Source organism: Cherax quadricarinatus, chromosome 82 (genome assembly GCF_038502225.1).
Source record: "Cherax quadricarinatus isolate ZL_2023a chromosome 82, ASM3850222v1, whole genome shotgun sequence".
In the NCBI taxonomy this organism is placed as follows: Eukaryota; Metazoa; Arthropoda; class Malacostraca; order Decapoda; family Parastacidae; genus Cherax; species Cherax quadricarinatus.
The window spans coordinates 6,633,768-6,654,942 of record NC_091373.1 but is presented as its reverse complement, the minus strand read 5'-3'; the positions used below and the strand labels follow the sequence as shown (position 1 = coordinate 6,654,942).

The following is a 21,175-nucleotide window of genomic DNA, read 5'->3' as shown; positions in this document are numbered from 1 at the left end:
AATATTTTTTTAAAAACTCCCTTAAAGTACCCTTTAAACCATTAAAACACTGCCTGATTTAAAACTAAATTTAATTCACTTTTAAACCAAGTCAAACACAATCTGATCTAAAAAAAAAAAAACACACAAGTTTAAACTACCTAAACCACTGTCTGGTTTTAAGACTTTCTCTTCAAGCAACCTTAATTTAAACCAATAAAACACTGCCTTATATAAACCCCCCTCTTTCCACGTAGGCTTTAAAACTGCGCAAAAAGATAAAACGCGCGCACACACTGGCTGGGTTCTCGCGTTTAACGGCGGATTTCAGAAGCGTTCACACTCCAAGCTTGAATAAAACCGAAAAGAAAAATATATTGAGATAAATACATATTTGAGGGGTGAAAAATCGACTCTGTCTGCCCTGATAAATTGAAAAAATGGCGGAGAGGGAATTTATTCGATTTTTGGGGAATATTGGTTAACCTTTGTGGCGATTATGTATTGTGACACACACACACACACACACACACACACACACACACACACACACACACACACACACACACACACACACAGAGAAACAAGAGGCCACAATTGGAAGTTGAAGACACAAATGAGTCAGAGAGATAGTAGGAAGTATTTCTTCAGTCATAGAGTTGTAAGGCAGTGGAATAGCCTAGAAAATGACGTAGTGGAGGCAGGAACCATACACAGTTTTAAGACGAGGTTTGATAAAGCTCATGGAGCGGGGAGAGAGAGAGCCTAGTAGCAACCGGTGAAGAGGCGGGGCCAGGAGCTAGGACTCGACCCCTGCAACCACAAATAGGTGAGTACACACACACACACACACACAAACACATATACACCACGTCAAGAAATTAGGGATATTCCCCTTATCCGGAGATAAGGGGAATATCCTAAGAAGAAAGGTTAAAAAGGAAATTTGCCTGACGACACTGGAGGACAGGAGGGTTAGGGAAGACATGATCGCGATATACAAAATACTGGGAGGAATTGATAAGGTGGATAGAGACAGGATGTTCCAGAGATGGGACACACAAACAAGGGGTCACAATTGGAAGATGAAGACTCGCATAAGTCAAAGGAATGTTAAGAAGTATTTCTTTAGTGACAGAGCTGTCAGGAAGTGGAATAGTCTGGCAAGTGATGTAGTGGAGGCAGGAACCATACATAGTTTTAAGACGAGGTATAACAAAGCTCATGGAACAGGGAGAGAGAGACCTAGCAGCGACCAGTGAAGAGGCGGGGCCAAGAGCTATGACTCGACCCCTGAAACCACAATTAGGTGGTTTTATATATATATATATATATATATATATATATATATATATATATATATATATATATATATATATATATATATATATATATATATATATATATATATATATATCCTATTATTCATCTCCTCCTCCTCCTCCTCTTCCTTCCCCTCTTCTTCCTCCCTTCTTCTTCCTCCCTTCCTCTTCCTCCCTTCCTCTTCCTCCCTTCCTCTTCCTCCCAGACTCAATTTCTCCCCCATTTAAGTCACTTTAAAAAGCTATTTTAAGGACGCTTCAGCCTATATTGGGTGTAATTCTTCCCTCTGGTCCTGGGAAATGGAATTTCAAATTTACGCCTTTTTTTAAAAAATTGCGTATAGAAAACGAATAGCGTAACGTCAAGTTCTTAGAAAAATATTAGTGCAGCATTCAGTACGAAAACGCATAATATACGCATTGCGGCATATCCCTAACGCAAGATAATATTATAAGTGATGGTTACGCTAGTCGCATCTCCGTAGAGGATAGCGTATGTGCGTAATTCATAGCGAATGTGCGTAAATTATAGCGTATGTACGTTGTGTAGACTAGAGTATACTTTCATAATGCGCAAACAATTCATGTACATGAATATATATATATATATATATATATATATATATATATATATATATATATATATATATATATATATATATATATATATATATATATATATATATATATATATATATATGTCGTGCCGAATATGTAAAACTGGTCAATTAGTAAGAACTCATTTAAAATTAAGTCTTTTCTAAAATTTTCTCTTATACGTTTAAAGATATATTTTTTTCATTAATGTTAATGTAAAAAATTTTAATTTAGCTCCAAAAGAATCTTAGAAAACTTACCTAACCTTATTATAACAAGAACAATTTATTTTAGCCTAACCCAACTAAATATATTTTAGATTTGTTTACAATAATTTAATACTAAACAAACACAGTGAAATATATTTTTTTCGTTAGGTTCAGAATGATTTTGGCGAAATTATTGCATACACAAATTTTCGCTTTTCCTATATGGCAAGATGAACGTTGCTATTTAAGCTAAGATCGCAAGTTCTGCCTATTCGGCACGACATATATATATATACACATATATATAATGTATATACATATATATATATATATATATATATATATATATATATATATATATATATATATATATATATATATATATATATATATATATATATATATATATATATATGAATTGATAGGCAGATAGATATGTAGATAGAGAGAGTCAGATAGATAGATAGATAGGTAAAGAGAGCTAAACGAGAGTAAATAAAACAGAAGATGAGGAGAGAAAAAAACTGTATAATTTAACTCACAGATGAAGCTCGAACTAACTATATACATTTCAGTGTGCTGATTTATATATAAAAATCTGAAGATCTTTCAATGAAATATTTGTCCTGACAAGATGTAATGGAGAGAGAGGATGTTATACTGCTTACACTCTCTGTCTTGCTTACACTCTCTGTCTTGCTTACACTCTCTGTCTTGCTTACACTCTCTGTCTTGCTTACACTCTCTGTCTTGCTTACACTCTCTGTCTTGCTTACACTCTCTGTCTTGCTTACACTCTCTGTCTTGCTTACACTCTCTGTCTTGCTTACACTCTCTGTCTTGCTTACACTCTCTGTCTTGCTTACACTCTCTGTCTTGCTTACACTCTCTGTCTTGCTTACACTCTCTGTCTTGCTTACACTCTCTGTCTTGCTTACACTCTCTGTCTTGCTTACACTCTCTGTCTTGCTTACACTCTCTGTCTTGCTTACACTCTCTGTCTTGCTTACACTCTCTGTCTTGCTTACACTCTCTGTCTTGCTTACACTCTCTGTCTTGCTTACACTCTCTGTCTTGCTTACACTCTCTGTCTTGCTTACACTCTTTGTCTTGCTTACACTCTCTGTCTTGCTTACACTCTCTGTCTTGCTTACACTCTCTGTCTTGCTTACACTCTCTGTCTTGCTTACACTCTCTGTCTTGCTTACACTCTCTGTCTTGCTTACACTCTCTGTCTTGCTTACACTCTCTGTCTTGCTTACACTCTCTGTCTTGCTTACACTCTCTGTCTTGCTTACACTCTTTGTCTTGCTTACACTCTCTGTCTTGCTTACACTCTCTGTCTTGCTTACACTCTCTGTCTTGCTTACACCCTCTGTCTTGCTTACACTCTCTGTCTTGCTTACACTCTCTGTCTTGCTTACACTCTTTGTCTTGCTTACACTCTCTGTCTTGCTTACACTCTCTGTCTTGCTTACACTCTCTGTCTTGCTTACACTCTCTGTCTTGCTTACACTCTCTGTCTTGCTTACACTCTCTGTCTTGCTTACACTCTCTGTCTTGCTTACACTCTCTGTCTTGCTTACACTCTCTGTCTTGCTTACACTCTCTGTCTTGCTTACACTCTCTGTCTTGCTTACACTCTCTGTCTTGCTTACACTCTCTGTCTTGCTTACACTCTCTGTCTTGCTTACACTCTCTGTCTTGCTTACACTCTCTGTCTTGCTTACACTCTCTGTCTTGCTTACACTCTCTGTCTTGCTTACACTCTCTGTCTTGCTTACACTCTCTGTCTTGCTTACACTCTCTGTCTTGCTTACACTCTCTGTCTTGCTTACACTCTCTGTCTTGCTTACACTCTCTGTCTTGCTTACACTCTCTGTCTTGCTTACACTCTCTGTCTTGCTTACACTCTCTGTCTTGCTTACACTCTCTGTCTTGCTTACACTCTCTGTCTTGCTTACACTCTCTGTCTTGCTTACACTCTCTGTCTTGCTTACACTCTCTGTCTTGCTTACACTCTCTGTCTTGCTTACACTCTCTGTCTTGCTTACACTCTCTGTCTTGCTTACACTCTCTGTCTTGCTTACACTCTCTGTCTTGCTTACACTCTCTGTCTTGCTTACACTCTCTGTCTTGCTTACACTCTCTGTCTTGCTTACACTCTCTCTCTGTCTTGCTTACACTCTCTCTCTGTTTGCTTACACTCTCTCTCTGTCTTGCTTACACTCTCTCTCTGTTTGCTTACACTCTCTCTCTGTCTTGCTTACACTCTCTCTCTCTGTCTTGCTTACACTCTCTCTCTCTGTCTTCCTTACACTCTCTCTCTGTCTTCCTTACACTCTCTCTCTGTCTTCCTTACACTCTCTCTGTCTTCCTTACACTCTCTCTCTGTCTTCCTTACACTCTCTCTGTCTTGCTTACACTCTCTCTCTCTGTCTTGCTTACACTCTCTGTCTTCCTTACACTCTCTCTCTGTCTTGCTTACACACTCTCTCTCTTTTGCTTACACTCTCTCTGTCTTGCTTACACTCTCTCTCTGTCTTGCTTTCACTCTCTCTCTGTCTTCCTTACACTCTCTCTCTGTCTTGCTTTCACTCTCTCTCTGTCTTCCTTACACTCTCTCTCTGTCTTCCTTACACTCTCTCTCTGTCTTCCTTACACTCTCTCTGTCTTGCTTACACTCTCTCTCTGTCTTGCTTTCACTCTCTCTCTGTCTTCCTTACACTCTCTCTCTGTCTTGCTTTCACTCTCTCTCTGTCTTCCTTACACTCTCTCTCTGTCTTGCTTACACACTCTCTTTCTCTTTTGCTTACACTCTCTCTCTGTCTTGCTTACACTCTCTCTCTCTGTCTCAACTCACGAGTTATTAACACTAATGTGATGGTAATATGAATTATTATTATTATTATTATTATTATAATTATTATTATTATTATTATGACAAGTGATCAATATGTGTGGATCAAACAGCGGAAATAGTGGTGTAGGCTCGACCCTCCGTACACCAACAGCGAGACACACACCCAGACGCGACCTGCCATTTCTCGGACAGTCATGGGAATGGCAGCGGACACTCAGTGAGACACCTAGCGTCCACGGGACACCCCGTGACACTAGGGGTCAGGGTCATGGGTTACCCCGTGACAGTAAACCCCGCGTCGGGAAGACAAACACACCTCTCTCATTTCCTGACAAATAAAACACCGTCTTGTACAGTGAAGAACTCCAGCCGGTGCGTGTCTGTGTGTCTGTGTGTTTGTTTCTAAACACACACACACACACACACATTTAAGCTCTAAGCTTATTTTTTCCCCTGACTATTGCTTCTAACCTTTTTAATTAAGCTTTGTAAATGATTGCTGATGTTTTCTCAGGTAGACTTTTTGTACACTCACCTCTCATAACTATTGGCATTAAAAAACTGATAACCTAACACGAAATAAATTTTTTACTTATACATACATGTATATATACATATATATACGAATATACGTATATATACGTATATATAAATATATATATATATATATATATATATATATATATATATATATATATATATATATATATAATTTAGTTTTTTTTTCAAAATTTATAAATTAAAAATTTAGCTACTGCTTTTCAGAGAGCTTTTAGACAATGAGTTTACCTACATAGGTGTGTGCAGCTTACCTCCACGGCGCCTGGAGGCCAACTGGAGGCCAGTCAGCTCTGTGTGTCCTATTGTAACTTTACTGTTTTGTTCCGCTTGTGGGCGGAGCCAGGGTTGTGACGTCATTGGAGGGCGGGGCCAACTTTATGACGTCACTGGAGGGAGCTTGTCGCTCATTGGCTCCCGGGTTGCCCCCTGCCATCACCCTGTCCTGTGACGACGTGTCGTGCATGTACGTAAACTGTACATTACTACTTGTGTACGTGAAACTGTGTGTACGTGTGTGTATGTGCTGGGTGTTCACACTATATGTGTGTACGTGAGCCTGTATGTGTGTGTGTGTGTGTGTGTGTGTGTGTGTGTGTGTGTGTGTGTTTTTGTATACATGTACGTGAATATTATACTTATGTACGTGTGTATATTTTTCTTGTGTACGTATGAATGTGTGACTTGATACGTTTAGCTGTGTGTACATGTGTATGTTCTGCTATGTGTACATCTGTATATACGGCTGTGTGTACCTCTGTGTAAGCATGTGTACGTCTGTATGTGTAGCATTATCTACATCTGTACGTATGACTACGTGTATGTATTTACAACTATGTGTACGTATATATGTATAACCGTGCATATGTTTGTATGTATGCCTATGTGAACGTTTGTGCGTATGACCGTGTGTATGAATGTATGTATGATCACGTGTACGTCTGTGTGTATAACTGTATTATCTCTGTCAGTAATTTTAAGCCAATACAAAAATCCACAATACCGAGGCTGGAACAATTCACGACTAACCCACAATTTAACACAAAAATCTCCAGACGACGTTTCGGTCAGTCATGGACCGAAACGTCCTCATAATGGTCCAGGAATTAGAAAAAATCCATCTATTTATGCAACATATGGGAATCTTGATTGAAAAAACGTTTCTCCACACAGTGGCTTCATCAGTCCAATACAAAGTAGAAATGGGTAAGGAATGGAGCAGAGTGAGGTAATCAGTCCCTCAACCTGGAATCGATGTGTTTAGTCCATCACTCTTGTAGAAAGTCCAGCATAGGGCCAGAGAGGTGGCTTATATGTACTCACCTAGTTGTACTCACCTAGTTGAGGTTGCGGGGGTCGAGTCCGAGCTCCTGGCCCCGCCTCTTCACTGATCGCTACTAGGTCACTCTCCCTGAGCCGTGAGCTTTATCATACCTCTGCTTAAAGCTATGTATGGATCCTGCCTCCACTACATCGCTTCCCAAACTATTCCACTTACTGACTACTCTGTGACTGAAGAAATACTTCCTAACATCCCTGTGATTCATCTGTGTCTTCAGCTTCCAACTGTGTCCCCTTGTTACTGTGTCCAATCTCTGGAACATCCTGTCTTTGTCCACCTTGTCAATTCCTCTCAGTATTTTGTATGTCGTTATCATGTCCCCCCTATCTCTCCTGTCCTCCAGTGTCGTCAGGTTGATTTCCCTTAACCTCTCCTCGTAGGACATACCTCTTAGCTCTGGGACTAGTCTTGTTGCAAACCTTTGCACTTTCTCTAGTTTCTTCACGTGCTTGGCTAGGTGTGGGTTCCAAACTGGTGCCGCATACTCCAATATGGGCCCAACATACACGGTGTACAGGTTCCTGAATGATTCCTTATTAAGATGTCGGAATGCTGTTCTGAGGTTTGCTAGGCGCCCATATGCTGCAGCAGTTATTTGATTGATGTGCGCTTCAGGAGATGTGCCTGGTGTTATACTCACCCCAAGATCTTTTTCCTTGAGTGAGGTTTGTAGTCTCTGACCCCCTAGACTGTACTCCGTCTGCGGCCTTCTTTGCCCTTCCCCAATCTTCATGACTTTGCACTTGGTGGGATTGAACTCCAGGAGCCAATTGCTGGACCAGGTCTGCAGCCTGTCCAGATCCCTTTGTAGTTCTGCCTGGTCTTCGATCGAGTGAATTCTTCTCATCAACTGTGTGTGTGTGTGTGTGTGTGTGTGTGTGTGTGTGTGTGTGTGTGTGTGTGTGTGTGTGTGTGTGTGTGTGTGTGTGTGTGTGTGTGTGTCTGTGTGTGTGTGTGTGTGTGTGTGAGTGTGTGTGTGTGTGTGTGTGTGTGTGTGTGTGCACCACAAGCCTTCACAATAGTGTATATGTCAGACTCTGCACACAGTCTCCCCGGGGTACAGAAAACACCTTGTGCCAAGCCTTGACTGGCTTAAGCCTGCCTTTATCTAAGCCATTAATGGCCCTTGTCCCACGGGATTTCCCGGACCAGTCGTTCCAGTTAAACAAGAGAGGGAGAGAGAGAGAGAGAGAGAGAGAGAGAGAGAGAGAGAGAGAGAGAGAGAGAGAGAGAGAGAGAGAGAGAGAGAGAGAGAGAGAGAGAGAGAGAGAGAGAGAGAGAGAGAGAGAGAGAGAGAGAGAGAGAGAGAGAGAGAGAGAGAGAGGCAGAGAGAGACAGAGAGATAGACAGAGAGAGAGAGAGAGAGAGAGAGAGAGAGTGGGTGTTTACCCTTGATTTAGTTAAAGTTGATGAGGCAGTCGATCATTGCGGTGTGTACAGGTGTTGCTATTGCGTGTGCAGGTGTTGTTGCTGTGTGTACAGGTGTAGTTGTTGTGTTTACAGGTGTTGCTGTGTGTACAGAAGTTATTGCTGTTGTGTATGCAGGTGTTGCTGTTGTTGTGTGTGCTGGTGTTGCTGTTGTATGTGCAGGTGTTGCTGTTGTGTGTGCAGGTGCTGTTGTTGTGTGTGCAGGTATTGCTGTTGTGTGTACAAGTGTTGTTGCTGTGTGTACGAGTGTTGTTGATGTATGTAAAGGTGATGCTGTTGTATGTACAGGTGTTGCTGTTGTGTGAACAGGTGTTGCTGTTGTGTGTACAAGTGTTGTTGCTGTGTGTACGAGTGTTGTTGATGTATGTAAAGGTGATGCTGTTGTATGTACAGGTGTTGGTGTTGTGTGAACAGGTGTTGGTGTTGTGTGTACAAGTGTTGTTGCTATGTGTACAGGTGTTGCTGCTCTATGTACAGGTGTTGCTGTTGTGTGTACAGGTGCTGCTGTTGTGTGTACAGGTGTTACTGTGGTGGGGGGAGGTGTTGCTGCAGTATGTGCAGGTGTTGTTACTGTGAGTACAGGTGTTATTACTGTGTGTACAGGTGTTGCTGTTGTGCGTGCAGGTGTTGCTGTTCTGTGTACAAGTGTTGCTATTTTGTGTATGGGTGTTTCTGCTGTATGAATAGGTGTTGTTGTTGTGTGTGCAGGTGTTGCTGTTGTGGGTACAGGTGTTGCCGTTGTGTTTACAGGTGTTACAGTTTTGTGTACAGGTGTTGCGGCTGTGTGAACAGGTGCTGTTGTAGTGTGTGCAGCTATTGCTATTGTGTGTACAGGTGTTGTTGTTGTATGTACGTGTATTGCCACTGATGCACAGGTGTTGCTGCCGTGTGTACATATGTTGCTGCTCTTTATACAGGTGTTGCTGTGGTGTATATGTATACGTATATATATATATATATATATATATATATATATATATATATATATATATATATATATATATTATATATATATATATATATATATATATATATATATATATATATATATATATATATATATATATATATATATATATATATATATATATATATCAATATATGAAAGCTCTTTAAAATACTGAACAAGTCAATAGTGATTCAATACCTGTGTCACACCAGCCATCTCTCAGCCCCGTCCACACTGTATCGTCTGACGTCCACACTATATCGTCTGACGTCCACACTATATCGTCTGACGTCCACACTATATCGTCTGACGTCCACACTATCTCATCTGACGTCCACACTGTATCGTCTGACGTCCACACTATATCGTCTGACGTCCACACTATATCGTCTGACGTCCACACTATATCGTCTGACGTCCACACTATCTCATCTGACGTCCACACTATCTCGTCTGACGTCCACACTATATCGTCTGACGTCCACACTATATCGTCTGACGTCCACACTATATCGTCTGACGTCCACACTATATCGTCTGACGTCCACACTATATCGTCTGACGTCCACACTATATCGTCTGACGTCCACACTATATCGTCTGACGTCCACACTAGATCGTCCCGACGCGTCCACACCTATATCGTCGGACGTCCACACTATATCGTCTGACGTCCACTATATCGTCTGACGTCCCACTATATCGTCTGACGTCCACACTATATCGTCTGACGTCCACACTATATCGTCTGACGTCCACACTATATCGTCTGACGTCCACACTATATCGTCTGACGTCCACACTATATCGTCTGACGTCCACATTATATCGTCTGACGTCCACTCTATATAGTCTGACGTCCACACTATATCGTCTGACGTCCACACTATATCGTCTGACGTCCACACTATATCTTCTGACGTCCACACTATATCGTCTGACGTCCACACTATATCGTCTGACGTCCACACTATATCGTCTGACGTCCACACTATATCGTCTGACGTCCACACTATCTCATCTGACGTCCACACTATCTCATCTGACGTCCACACTATCTCGTCTGACGTCCACACTATCTCATCTGAAGTCCACACTATCTCATCTGACGTCCACACTATCTCATCTGACGTCCACAATATCTCATCTGACGTCCACACTATCTCGTCTGACGTCCACAATATCTCATCTGACGTCCACACTATCTCGTCTGACGTCCACAATATCTCATCTGACGTCCACACTATCTCATCTAACGTCCACACTATCTCATCTAACGTCCACACTATCTCATCTGACGTCCACACTATCTCATCTGACGTCCACAATATCTCGTCTGACGTCCACACTATCTCATCTGACGTCCACACTATCTCATCTGACGTCCACACTATCTCATCTGACGTCCACACTATCTCATCTGACGTCCACACTATCTCATCTGACGTCCACACTATCTCATCTGACGTCCACACTATCTCATCTAACGTCCACATCTATCATCGCGTCCACACTATCTCATCTGACGTCCACAATATCTCGTCTGACGTCCACACTATCTCATCTAACGTCCACACTATCTCATCTGACGTCCACACTATCTCATCTGACGTCCACACTATCGTCTGCTTCTCACACATGGGGATTTAAACAAACAGCTTCGTACGCTCGTGTGAATATATGTCAATAATGTTCTTCGAGCCTCGATCCATACTTCCCCTTCCTTCATAATTCCATGTAGTTGATCTTCACTTATACCCTATCTCTCTCTCTCTCTCTCTCTCTCTCTCTCTCTCTCTCTCTCTCTCTCTCTCTCTCTCTCTCTCTCTCTCTCTCTCTCCAAATGCTGCACACACACTTTCTGTCACCGATATAGAGGTACGTATCTGTATTTAGGTATGTATCTCTGTATTTAGGTATGTATCTCTGTATTTAGGTATGTATCTTTGTATTTAAGTATTTTTTTTATTATTAACACATCGGCAGGTTCCCACCAAGGCAGGGTGGCCCGAAAAAGAAAAACTTTCACCATCATTCACTCCATCACTGTCCTGCCAGAAGGGTGCTTTACACTACAGTTTTTAAACTGCAACATTAACACCCCTCCTTCAGAGTGCAGGCACTGTACTTCCCATCTCCAGGACTCAAGTCCGGCCTGCCGGTTTCCCTGAACCCCTTCATAAATGTTACTTTGCTCACACTCCAACAGCACGTCAAGTATTAAAAACCATTTGTCTCCATCCACTCCTATCAAACACGCTCACGCATGCCTGCTGGAAGTACAAGCCCCTCGCACACAAAACCTCCTTTACCCCCTCCCTCCAACCTTTCCTAGGCCGACCCCTACCCCGCCTTCCTTCCACTACAGACTGATACACTCTTGAAGTCATTCTGTTTCCCTCCATTCTCTCTACATGTCCGAATCACCTCAACAACCCTTCCTCAGCCCTCTGGACAACAGTTTTGGCAATCCCGCACCTCGTCCTAACTTCCAAACTACGAATTCTCTGCATTATATTCACACCACACATTGCCCTCAGGCATGACATCTCCACTGCCTCCAGCCTTCTCCTCGCTGCAACATTCATCACCCACGCTTCACACCCATACAAGAGCGTTAGTAAAACTATACTCTCATACATTCCCCTCTTTGCTTCCAAGGACAAAGTTCTTTGTCTCCACAGACTCCTAAGTGCACCACTCACCCTTTTCCCCTCATCAATTCAATGATTCACCTCATCTTTCATAGATCCATCCGCTGACACGTCCACTCCCAAATATCTGAAAACATTCACCTCCTCCATACTCTCTCCCTCCAATCTGATATCCAATCTTTCATCACCTAATCTTTTTGTTATCCTCATAACCTTACTCTTTCCTGTATTCACTTTTAATTTTCTTCTTTTGCACACCCTACCAAATTCATCCACCAATCTCTGCAACTTCTCTTCAGAAATCTAAGTATATATCTCTGTATTTATGCATGTATCTCTGTATTTAGGTATATATCTCTGTATTTAGGTATATATCTCTGTATTTAGGTATATATCTCTGTAATTAGGTATATATCTTTGAATTTAGGCATGTATCTCTGTATTTAAGTATATATCTCTGTATTTAGCTATGTATCTCTCTATTTAGGTACGTATCTCTGTATTTAGGTATATATCTCTGCATTTAGGTATTTATCTCTGTATTTAGGTATATATCTCTGCATTTAGGTATTTATCTCCGTATTTAGGAATATATCTCTGCATTTAAGTATTTATCTCTGTATTTAGGTATATATCTCTGCATTTAGGCATGTATCTCTGTAATTAGGTATATATCTTTGTATTTAGGCATGTATCTCTGTATTTAAGTATATATCTCTGTATTTAGCTATGTATCTCTCTAGGTACGTATCTCTGTATTTAGGTATATATCTCTGCATTTAGGTATTTATCTCTGTATTTAGGTATATATCTCTGTATTTATGCATGTTTCTCTGTAATTATGCATATATCTTTGTATTTAGGCATGTATCTCTGTATTTAAGTATATATCTCTGTATTTAGCTATGTATCTCTCTATTTAGGTACGTATCTCTGTATTTAGGTATATATCTCTATATTTAGGTATATATCTCTGTATTTAGGTATGTATCTCTGTATTTAGGTATATATCTCTGTATTTAGGTATGTATCTCTGTATTTAGGTATATATCTCTGTATTTAGGTATATATCTCTGTATTTAGGTATATATCTCTATATTTAGGTATGTATCTTTCTATTTAGGTATATATCTCTGTATTTAGGTATGTATCTCTGTATTTAGGTATTTATCTCTGTATTTAGGTATGTATCTCTGTATTTAGGTATATATCTCTGTATTTAGGTATGTATCTCTGTATTTAGGTATGTATCTCTGTATTTAGGTATATATCTCTGTAATTAGATATGTATCTCTGTATTTAGGTATATATCTCTGCATTTAGGTATATATCTCTGTATTTAGGTACATATCTCTGTATTTAGGTATATATCTCTGTATTTAGGTATATATCTCTGTATTTAGGTATGTATCTCTGTATTTTGATATATATATATCTGTATTTAGGTATATATCTCTGTATTTAGGTACATATCTCTGTATTTAGGTATATATCTCTGTATTTAGGTATATATCTCTGTATTTAGGTATGTATCTCTGTATTCAGGTATATATCTCTGTCTTTAGGTATATGTCTCTGTATTTAGGTATATATCTCTGTATTTAGGTATATATCTCTGCATCTAGGTATATATCTCTGTATTTAGGTGTATATCTCTGTATTTAGGTATATATCTCTGTATTTAGGTATATATCTCTGTATTTAGGTATGTATCTCTGTATTTTGATATATATATATATATATATATATATATATATATATATATATATATATATATATATATATATATATATATATATATATATATATATATATATATATATATATATATATATATATAGGTATATATATCTGTATTTAGGTATATATCTCTGTATTTGTATATATCTCGTATTTAGGTATATATCTCTGTATTTAGGTATATATCTCTGTATTTAGGTATGTATCTCTGTATTTTTGTATATATATATATATATATATATATATATATGTATATATATATATATATATATATATATATATATATATATATATATATATATATATATATATATATATATATATATATATATATATATATATATATATATATATAATATATATCTGTATTTGTTTTATATCTATGTATTTAGGTGTATATCTCTGTATTTAGGTATATATCTCTGTATTTAGGTATGTATCTCTGTATTTAAGTATATATCTCTGTATTTAGGTATATATCTCTGTATTTAGGTATATATCTCTGTATTTAGGTATGTATCTCTGTATTTAGGTATATATCTCTGTATTTAGGTATATATCTTTGTATTTAGGTATATGTCTCTGTATTTATGTATATATCTCTGTATTTAGGTATATATCTCTGTATTTAGGTATGTATCTCTGTATTTAGGTATATATCTCTGTATTTAGGTATATATCTCTGTATTTAGGTATATATCTCTGTATTTAGGTATGTATCTCTGTATTTAGGTATATATCTCTGTATTTAGGTATATATCTTTGTATTTAGGTATATGTCTCTGTATTTATGTATATATCTCTGTATTTAGGTATATATCTCTGTATTTAGGTATGTATCTCTGTATTTAGGTATATATCTCTGTATTTAGGTATATATCTCTGTATTTAGGTATATATATCTGTATTTATGTATGTATCTCTGTATTTAGGTATATGTCTCTGTATTTATGTATATATCTCTGTATTTAGGTATATATCTCTGTATTTAGGTACATGTCTCTGTATTTAGGTATATATCTCTGTATTTAGGTATGTATCTCTGTATTTAGGTATATATCTCTGTATTTAGGTATATATATCTGTATTTAGGTATATGTCTCTGTATTTAGGTATATATATCTCTGTATTTAGGTATATGTCTCTGTATTTAGGTATATATCTCTGTATTTAGGTATATATCTCTGTATTTAGGTATATATCTCTGTATTTAGGTATATGTCTCTGTATTTAGGTATATGTCTCTGTATTTAGGTATATATCTCTGTATTTAGGTATATGTCTCTGTATTTAGGTATATGTCTCTGTATTTAGGTATATGTCTCTGTATTTAGGTATATATCTCTGTATTTAGGTATATGTCTCTGTATTTAGGTATATGTCTCTGTATTTAGGTATATGTCTCTGTATTTAGGTATATGTCTCTGTATTTAGGTATATATCTCTGTATTTAGGTATATGTCTCTGTATTTAGGTATATGTCTCTGTATTTAGGTATATGTCTCTGTATGTAGGTATATGTCTCTGTATTTAGGTATATGTCTCTGTATTTAGGTATATGTCTCTGTATTTAGGTATATGTCTCTGTATTTAGTATATATCTCTGTATTTAGGTATATATCTCTGTATTTAGGTATATATCTCTGTATTTAGGTATATATCTCTTTATTTAGGTATGTATCTCTGTATTTAGGTATATATCTCTGTATTTAGGTATATGTCTCTGTATTTAGGTATATATCTCTGTATTTAGGTATATGTCTCTGTATTTAGGTATATATCTCTGTATTTAGGTATATATCTCTGTATTTAGGTATGTATCTCTGTATTTAGGTATATATCTCTGTATTTAGGTATATGTCTCTGTATTTAGGTATATCTCTCTGTATTTAGGTATATGTCTGTATTTATGTATATATCTCTGTATTTAGGTATATATCTCTGTATTTAGGTATGTATCTCTGTATTTAGGTATATATCTCTGTATTTAGGTATATATCTCTGTATTTAGGTATTTATTTTTTTTTTTTATTATCACACCGGCCGATTCCCACCAAGGCAGGGTGGCCCGAAAAAGAAAAACTTTCACCATCATTCACTCCATCACTGTCTTGCCAGAAGGGTGCTTTACACTACAGTTTTTAAACTGCAACATTAACACCCCTCCTTCAGAGTGCAGGCACTGTACTTCCCATCTCCAGGACTCAAGTCCGGCCTGCCGGTTTCCCTGAATCCCTTCATAAATGTTACTTTGCTCACACTCCAACAGCACGTCAAGTATTAAAAACCATTTGTCTCCATTCACTCCTATCAAACACGCTCACGCATGCCTGCTGGAAGTCCAAGCCCTCGCACACACAACCTCCTTTACCCCTCCCTCCAACCTCCAGCCTAGGCCTGACCCCTACCCCGCCTTCCTTCCACTACAGACTGATACACTCTTGAAGTCATTCTGTTTCGCTCCATTCTCTCTACATGTCCGAACCACCTCAACAACCCTTCCTCAGCCCTCTGGACAACAGTTTTGGTAATCCCGCACCTCCTCCTAACTTCCAAACTACGAATTCTCTGCATTATATTCACACCACACATTGCCCTCCAGACATGACATCTCCACTGCCTCCAGCCTTCTCCTCGCTGCAACATTCATCACCCACGCTTCACACCCATATAAGAGCGTTGGTAAAACTATACTCTCATACATTCCCTCTTTTGCCTCCAAGGACAAAGTTCTTTGTCTCCACAGACTCCTAAGTGCACCACTCACTCTTTTTCCCTCATCAATTCTATGATTCACCTCATCTTTCATAGACCCATCCGCTGACACGTCCACTCCCAAATATCTGAATACGTTCACCTCCTCCATACTCTCTCCCTCCAATCTGATATTCAATCTTTCATCACCTAATCTTTTTGTTATCCTCATAACCTTACTCTTTCCTGTATTCACCTTTAATTTTCTTCTTTTGCACACCCTACCAAATTTAGGTATATATCTCTGTATTTAGGTATGTGTCTCTGTATTTAGGTATATGTCTCTGTATTTAGGTATATGTCTCTGTATTTAGGTATATATCTCTGTATTTAAGTTTTATTTTTCTGTGAAATAAGTTTTACTCTTTTGTGCATTTTTTTTTTTTTGGTTTACTGGGTTTCAAGCCTATCTATCACACAATTGTTATTAAAGATTGAATTGTCACCTGTATACTCGGTGTATATACACTCCGAAACAAACACTTCTCGGTGTATATACACTCAGAAATACACACCTCTGGTGTATATACTCAGAAATACACACCTCTGGTGTATATTCTCAGAAATTCACACCTCTCGGTGTATATACTCAGAAATACACACCTCTGGTGTATATACTCAGAAATACACACCTCTTATGTACACTCTCAGAAATACACAGTTTTCATTGTATATACTTTCAGAAATACACACCACTCGGTGTATATACTCTCAGAAATACACACCAATCGGTGTATATACTCTCAGAAATACACACCACTCGGTGTATATACTCTCAGAAATACACACCACTCGGTGTATATACTCTCAGAAATACACACCACTCGATGTATATACTCTCAGAAATACACACCACTCGGTGTATATATACTCTCAGAAATACACACCACTCGGTGTATATACTCTCAGAAATACACACCACTCGGTGTATATACTCTCAGAAATACACACCACTCGATGTATATACTCTCAGAAATACACACCACTCGGTGTATATACTCTCAGAAATACACACCAATCGGTGTATATACTCTCAGAAATACACACCAATCGGTGTATATACCCTCAGAAATACACACCACTCGGTGTATATACTCTCAGAAATACACACCACTCGGTGTATATACTCTCAGAAATACACACCACTCGGTGTATATACTCTCAGAAATACACACCACTCGATGTATATACCTTTATTTCATATCTATCTCCTAATACAAAAATTCAATTTATACACTTCAATCTTTATTGCCTAATACAACTCATGTATTTATTTTTTTACCCTTTTTTCTCTGCTTATTGAGTCATGGTATACAGAGGTATACACGAAAATACTCATTAATATTCATACACATACATCAAGCCATAAACATTATAGTTTATATAAGACTAAAGAATTTGTATTGTGGTTTAGCATGATATTATTATTATTATTATTATTATTATTATTATTATTATTATTATTATTATTATTATTATTATTATTATTATTATTATTATTATTATTATTATTATTATTATTATTATTATTATTATTATTATTATTATTATTATTATTATTATTATTATTATTATTATTATTATTATTATTATTATTATTATTATTATTATTATTATTATTATTATTATTATTATTATTATTATTATTATTATTATTATTATTATTATTATTATTATTATTATTATTATTATTATTATTATTATTATTATTATTATTATTATTATTATTATTATTATTATTATTATTATTATTATTATTATTATTATTATTATTATTATTATTATTATTATTATTATTATTATTATTATTATTATTATTATTATTATTATTATTATTATTATTATTATTATTATTATTATTATTATTATTATTATTATTATTATTATTATTATTATTATTATTATTATTATTATTATTATTATTATTATTATTATTATTATTATTATTATTATTATTATTATTATTATTATTATTATTATTATTATTATTATTATTATTATTATTATTATTATTATTATTATTATTATTATTATTATTATTATTATTATTATTATTATTATTATTATTATTATTATTATTATTATTATTATTATTATTATTATTATTATTATTATTATTATTTTGATGATGATGATAATGATGATTATATTTTAATTATTATTATTATTATTATTAAAATTGCTATTATTATTCTTGTTGTTGTTACTGATGTGATCTCAGCACACACAGGTTTATATTTCTCAGTATATATACACAGTGAGAGACGTACACTCGAGTGAGAGACATAAACAAAGTGTATACACACAGAGTTTACCTTAATCCCGTATTGAATGTATAGAAGTATTCTTGACTGGTGGTGCACAGGTGACGTGCAGCCTTAATGACCCTCGTGTGGCAGATAGTCTTCAAACCTCACTGACAAACTCACAGCAGCTGCGGCAGTTTAGCATCCAGCAAATATTGTTTTTGATTGCATAAGCAACTTTTGTCAGTTCTGTTACTGAATTCATTAAGACTTTTTTTTTTAACCCCCCTCGTCCCCCCCTCCCCGAAAAAAAAGTCAGATTATTTATTTTGAAACACGTGTCGAAAATCTACATTTTTTTTTTTTTTTTGTAATGCATTTGTCACTCAATAAATATCAGCCATGTTTGGCTTGCTGTAACAGGGCAATAGAGTTCGTGGAATGCATTCCGGAATTAATACGGGAATTAATACAGTGAAACGACGGAAATACGATTCGGGAAATTATTCATATTACGATTTAGAATGGAGAGGATTTGCATATACAATGTTAAATCCAAAATGATCTCGTGTTTTGTTCCGAAATTTGGAGTTGCCTCGCTGGCTTTGCTAGTTTCTAGCCTCGTGTTTGGTGTGTGATTCTCACTGTGTATGTGTGTTTTTCTTCCTGTGTTTCGCATGTGCTTTAGTCTCGTATTTGATTAATGATTTCCACTGTTTTTTTCTCATTTGATTCTTCGTATGTGTGTGTTTACCTATTCTATGTGGTTAGCTGTCATTATTTTTCGTTATTTTTCTCAATCTCTTCAGGTAGCCTCAGTGTGGAGTCCAATGATCTCAACTCTTTCTCCCTTGTACTCCCATGTACTCCCACGTATTCCCATGTACATCTTTCTCAAAAGTGGCCTACTTTTCGAGCCCAAGTGGGCCATATCTCATCCAGGAGTGGCCAGATGCTGGATCAGTAATGGGTCATGTCTCCCACACGGGAATGGCCAGCCTTTGGAACTATAATGGACCAGAGTTTCTCACTGAGAAGAGAGAACTGGACACTGGAAAGAGAGAAATGCTGACTGGAAAGCCAACTTTTGACTGGTATTTCCCAGTCATTCTTTTGAACTCTTTTAAATACACAGGCTGAGAATTGGTTAGAAGCTGTTATCCTACCTCAGGTTATTTACAAGCTAAGACCTCTTATCCTAGTTTAGCTTCTACAGGATGCTACCCACAACAGTCAACTAACACCCAGGTACCTATTTACTACTAAGTGCGTAATACTGCAAGAGTATATGTGTGACTTGCCTGTGCGTCTCGACCTGCCCTTGATTGAACCCGGGCTCGCCTGTTGTGGCCCCACTAAATTACTTTACAGTCATTGAGCAGGTGGTGAGAGGTGTACAGGTGATGACTGGGAGAAGAGCAATTAAACAGGTGCTTGTTGTACAGGTGTTAATTGGTTTACGAGTGATGGTAGAGACTCTCTCTCTCTCTCTCTCTCTCTCTCTCTCTCTCTCTCTCTCTCTCTCTCTCTCTCTCTCTCTCTCTCTCTCTCTCTCTTTCTCTCTCTCTCTCTCTCTCTCCCTTTTTTTTTGCACAGGGTTTGACAAGGTTAAGGATCCCTAGCTTTATTGACAAGCTGTTTACAGGTTAAGGATTCCTAACTTTATTGGCAAGCTAAGAGCTGTTACCTACATCAACTCATTTGAAAGCATTTTTATTGTTATGAGACATACTAAGTAGGGAACAGGAGTGAGTTGGAGCCATCTGTGGGGCAGCATTTTCATTTGATCAACTTACTTTATCTCGTTGACATCATTATGCTGTACGAATGTGTTCCATACTCGAGTCATCCTGGGTATATATGATCTCAGATGGAGTGATGTTCTGGAGAAGGGTACAGCCAGAGTGAAGTTGCTGCTTTCTGCCCGTCTTGTGGCATAAAAGCTTGTTTCTCGCTGTCCTCGAAGTGGATCCAAGTGTGATACTTTGACAATATTGGCCTTGTACATAACAGTAAGGCCACCCACATCCCTCCTATGTTGAAGGCTCTGCTGAAATGACAGATCTATCCAGGATTGGTCCAGGCGAGAGATGAGACGTCTTGCTCTGTTCTCTACTCTGTCAAGCAGTCGCAGATGAGAGGGGGGCAGGCAAACCAAGAAAGTGGAGCATACTCAAGGTGTGAGCGTACTTGTGCCTCGTACAGAATCTTGCAACCCCTACTGTCAAGCAGATGCGAGATACGGTGAAGTGCTGTAAGCTTCCTGGCTGCCTTGTTTGCAAGATTTACAACATGGTTCTTCATGGTTAGTTTGGAGTCAAATTTCACCCCAAGGATATCAGCTTCTTCTCCAGGTGCCAACACCCTCCCATTCATCCTTACTACTGCACCAGCATTACCATCATGGTGCCTAGAGACTATCATCATTTGCTTTTTCTCAGGTGCAAATGTTACTTGCCATCTATTTCCCCAAGCTGATATAGCTCTCAGCTGGTGATTGATGTAGCTTAGAGCAGCTGGCATTTCTTCTCTTG

The 21,175-nt window shown here is 37.4% G+C and overlaps 1 protein-coding gene across 3 annotated transcripts in view; it reads left to right on the top strand.

Annotated features, from left to right (window-relative positions):
* LOC128702922 (uncharacterized) overlaps positions 1–21,175 on the top strand; it is a 236,143-nt gene that overhangs the window by 152,473 nt on the left and 62,495 nt on the right. For 2 of the 3 annotated variants that reach the window (XM_070102579.1, XM_070102577.1), the window contains one exon: positions 5,875–5,994. The exons of the other annotated variant lie outside the window; for it this stretch is intronic. In XM_070102579.1, the coding sequence (XP_069958680.1) occupies positions 5,875–5,994 (120 nt within the window). The remainder of the gene's footprint in view (positions 1–5,874; positions 5,995–21,175) is intronic. 3 annotated transcript variants of the gene reach the window in all.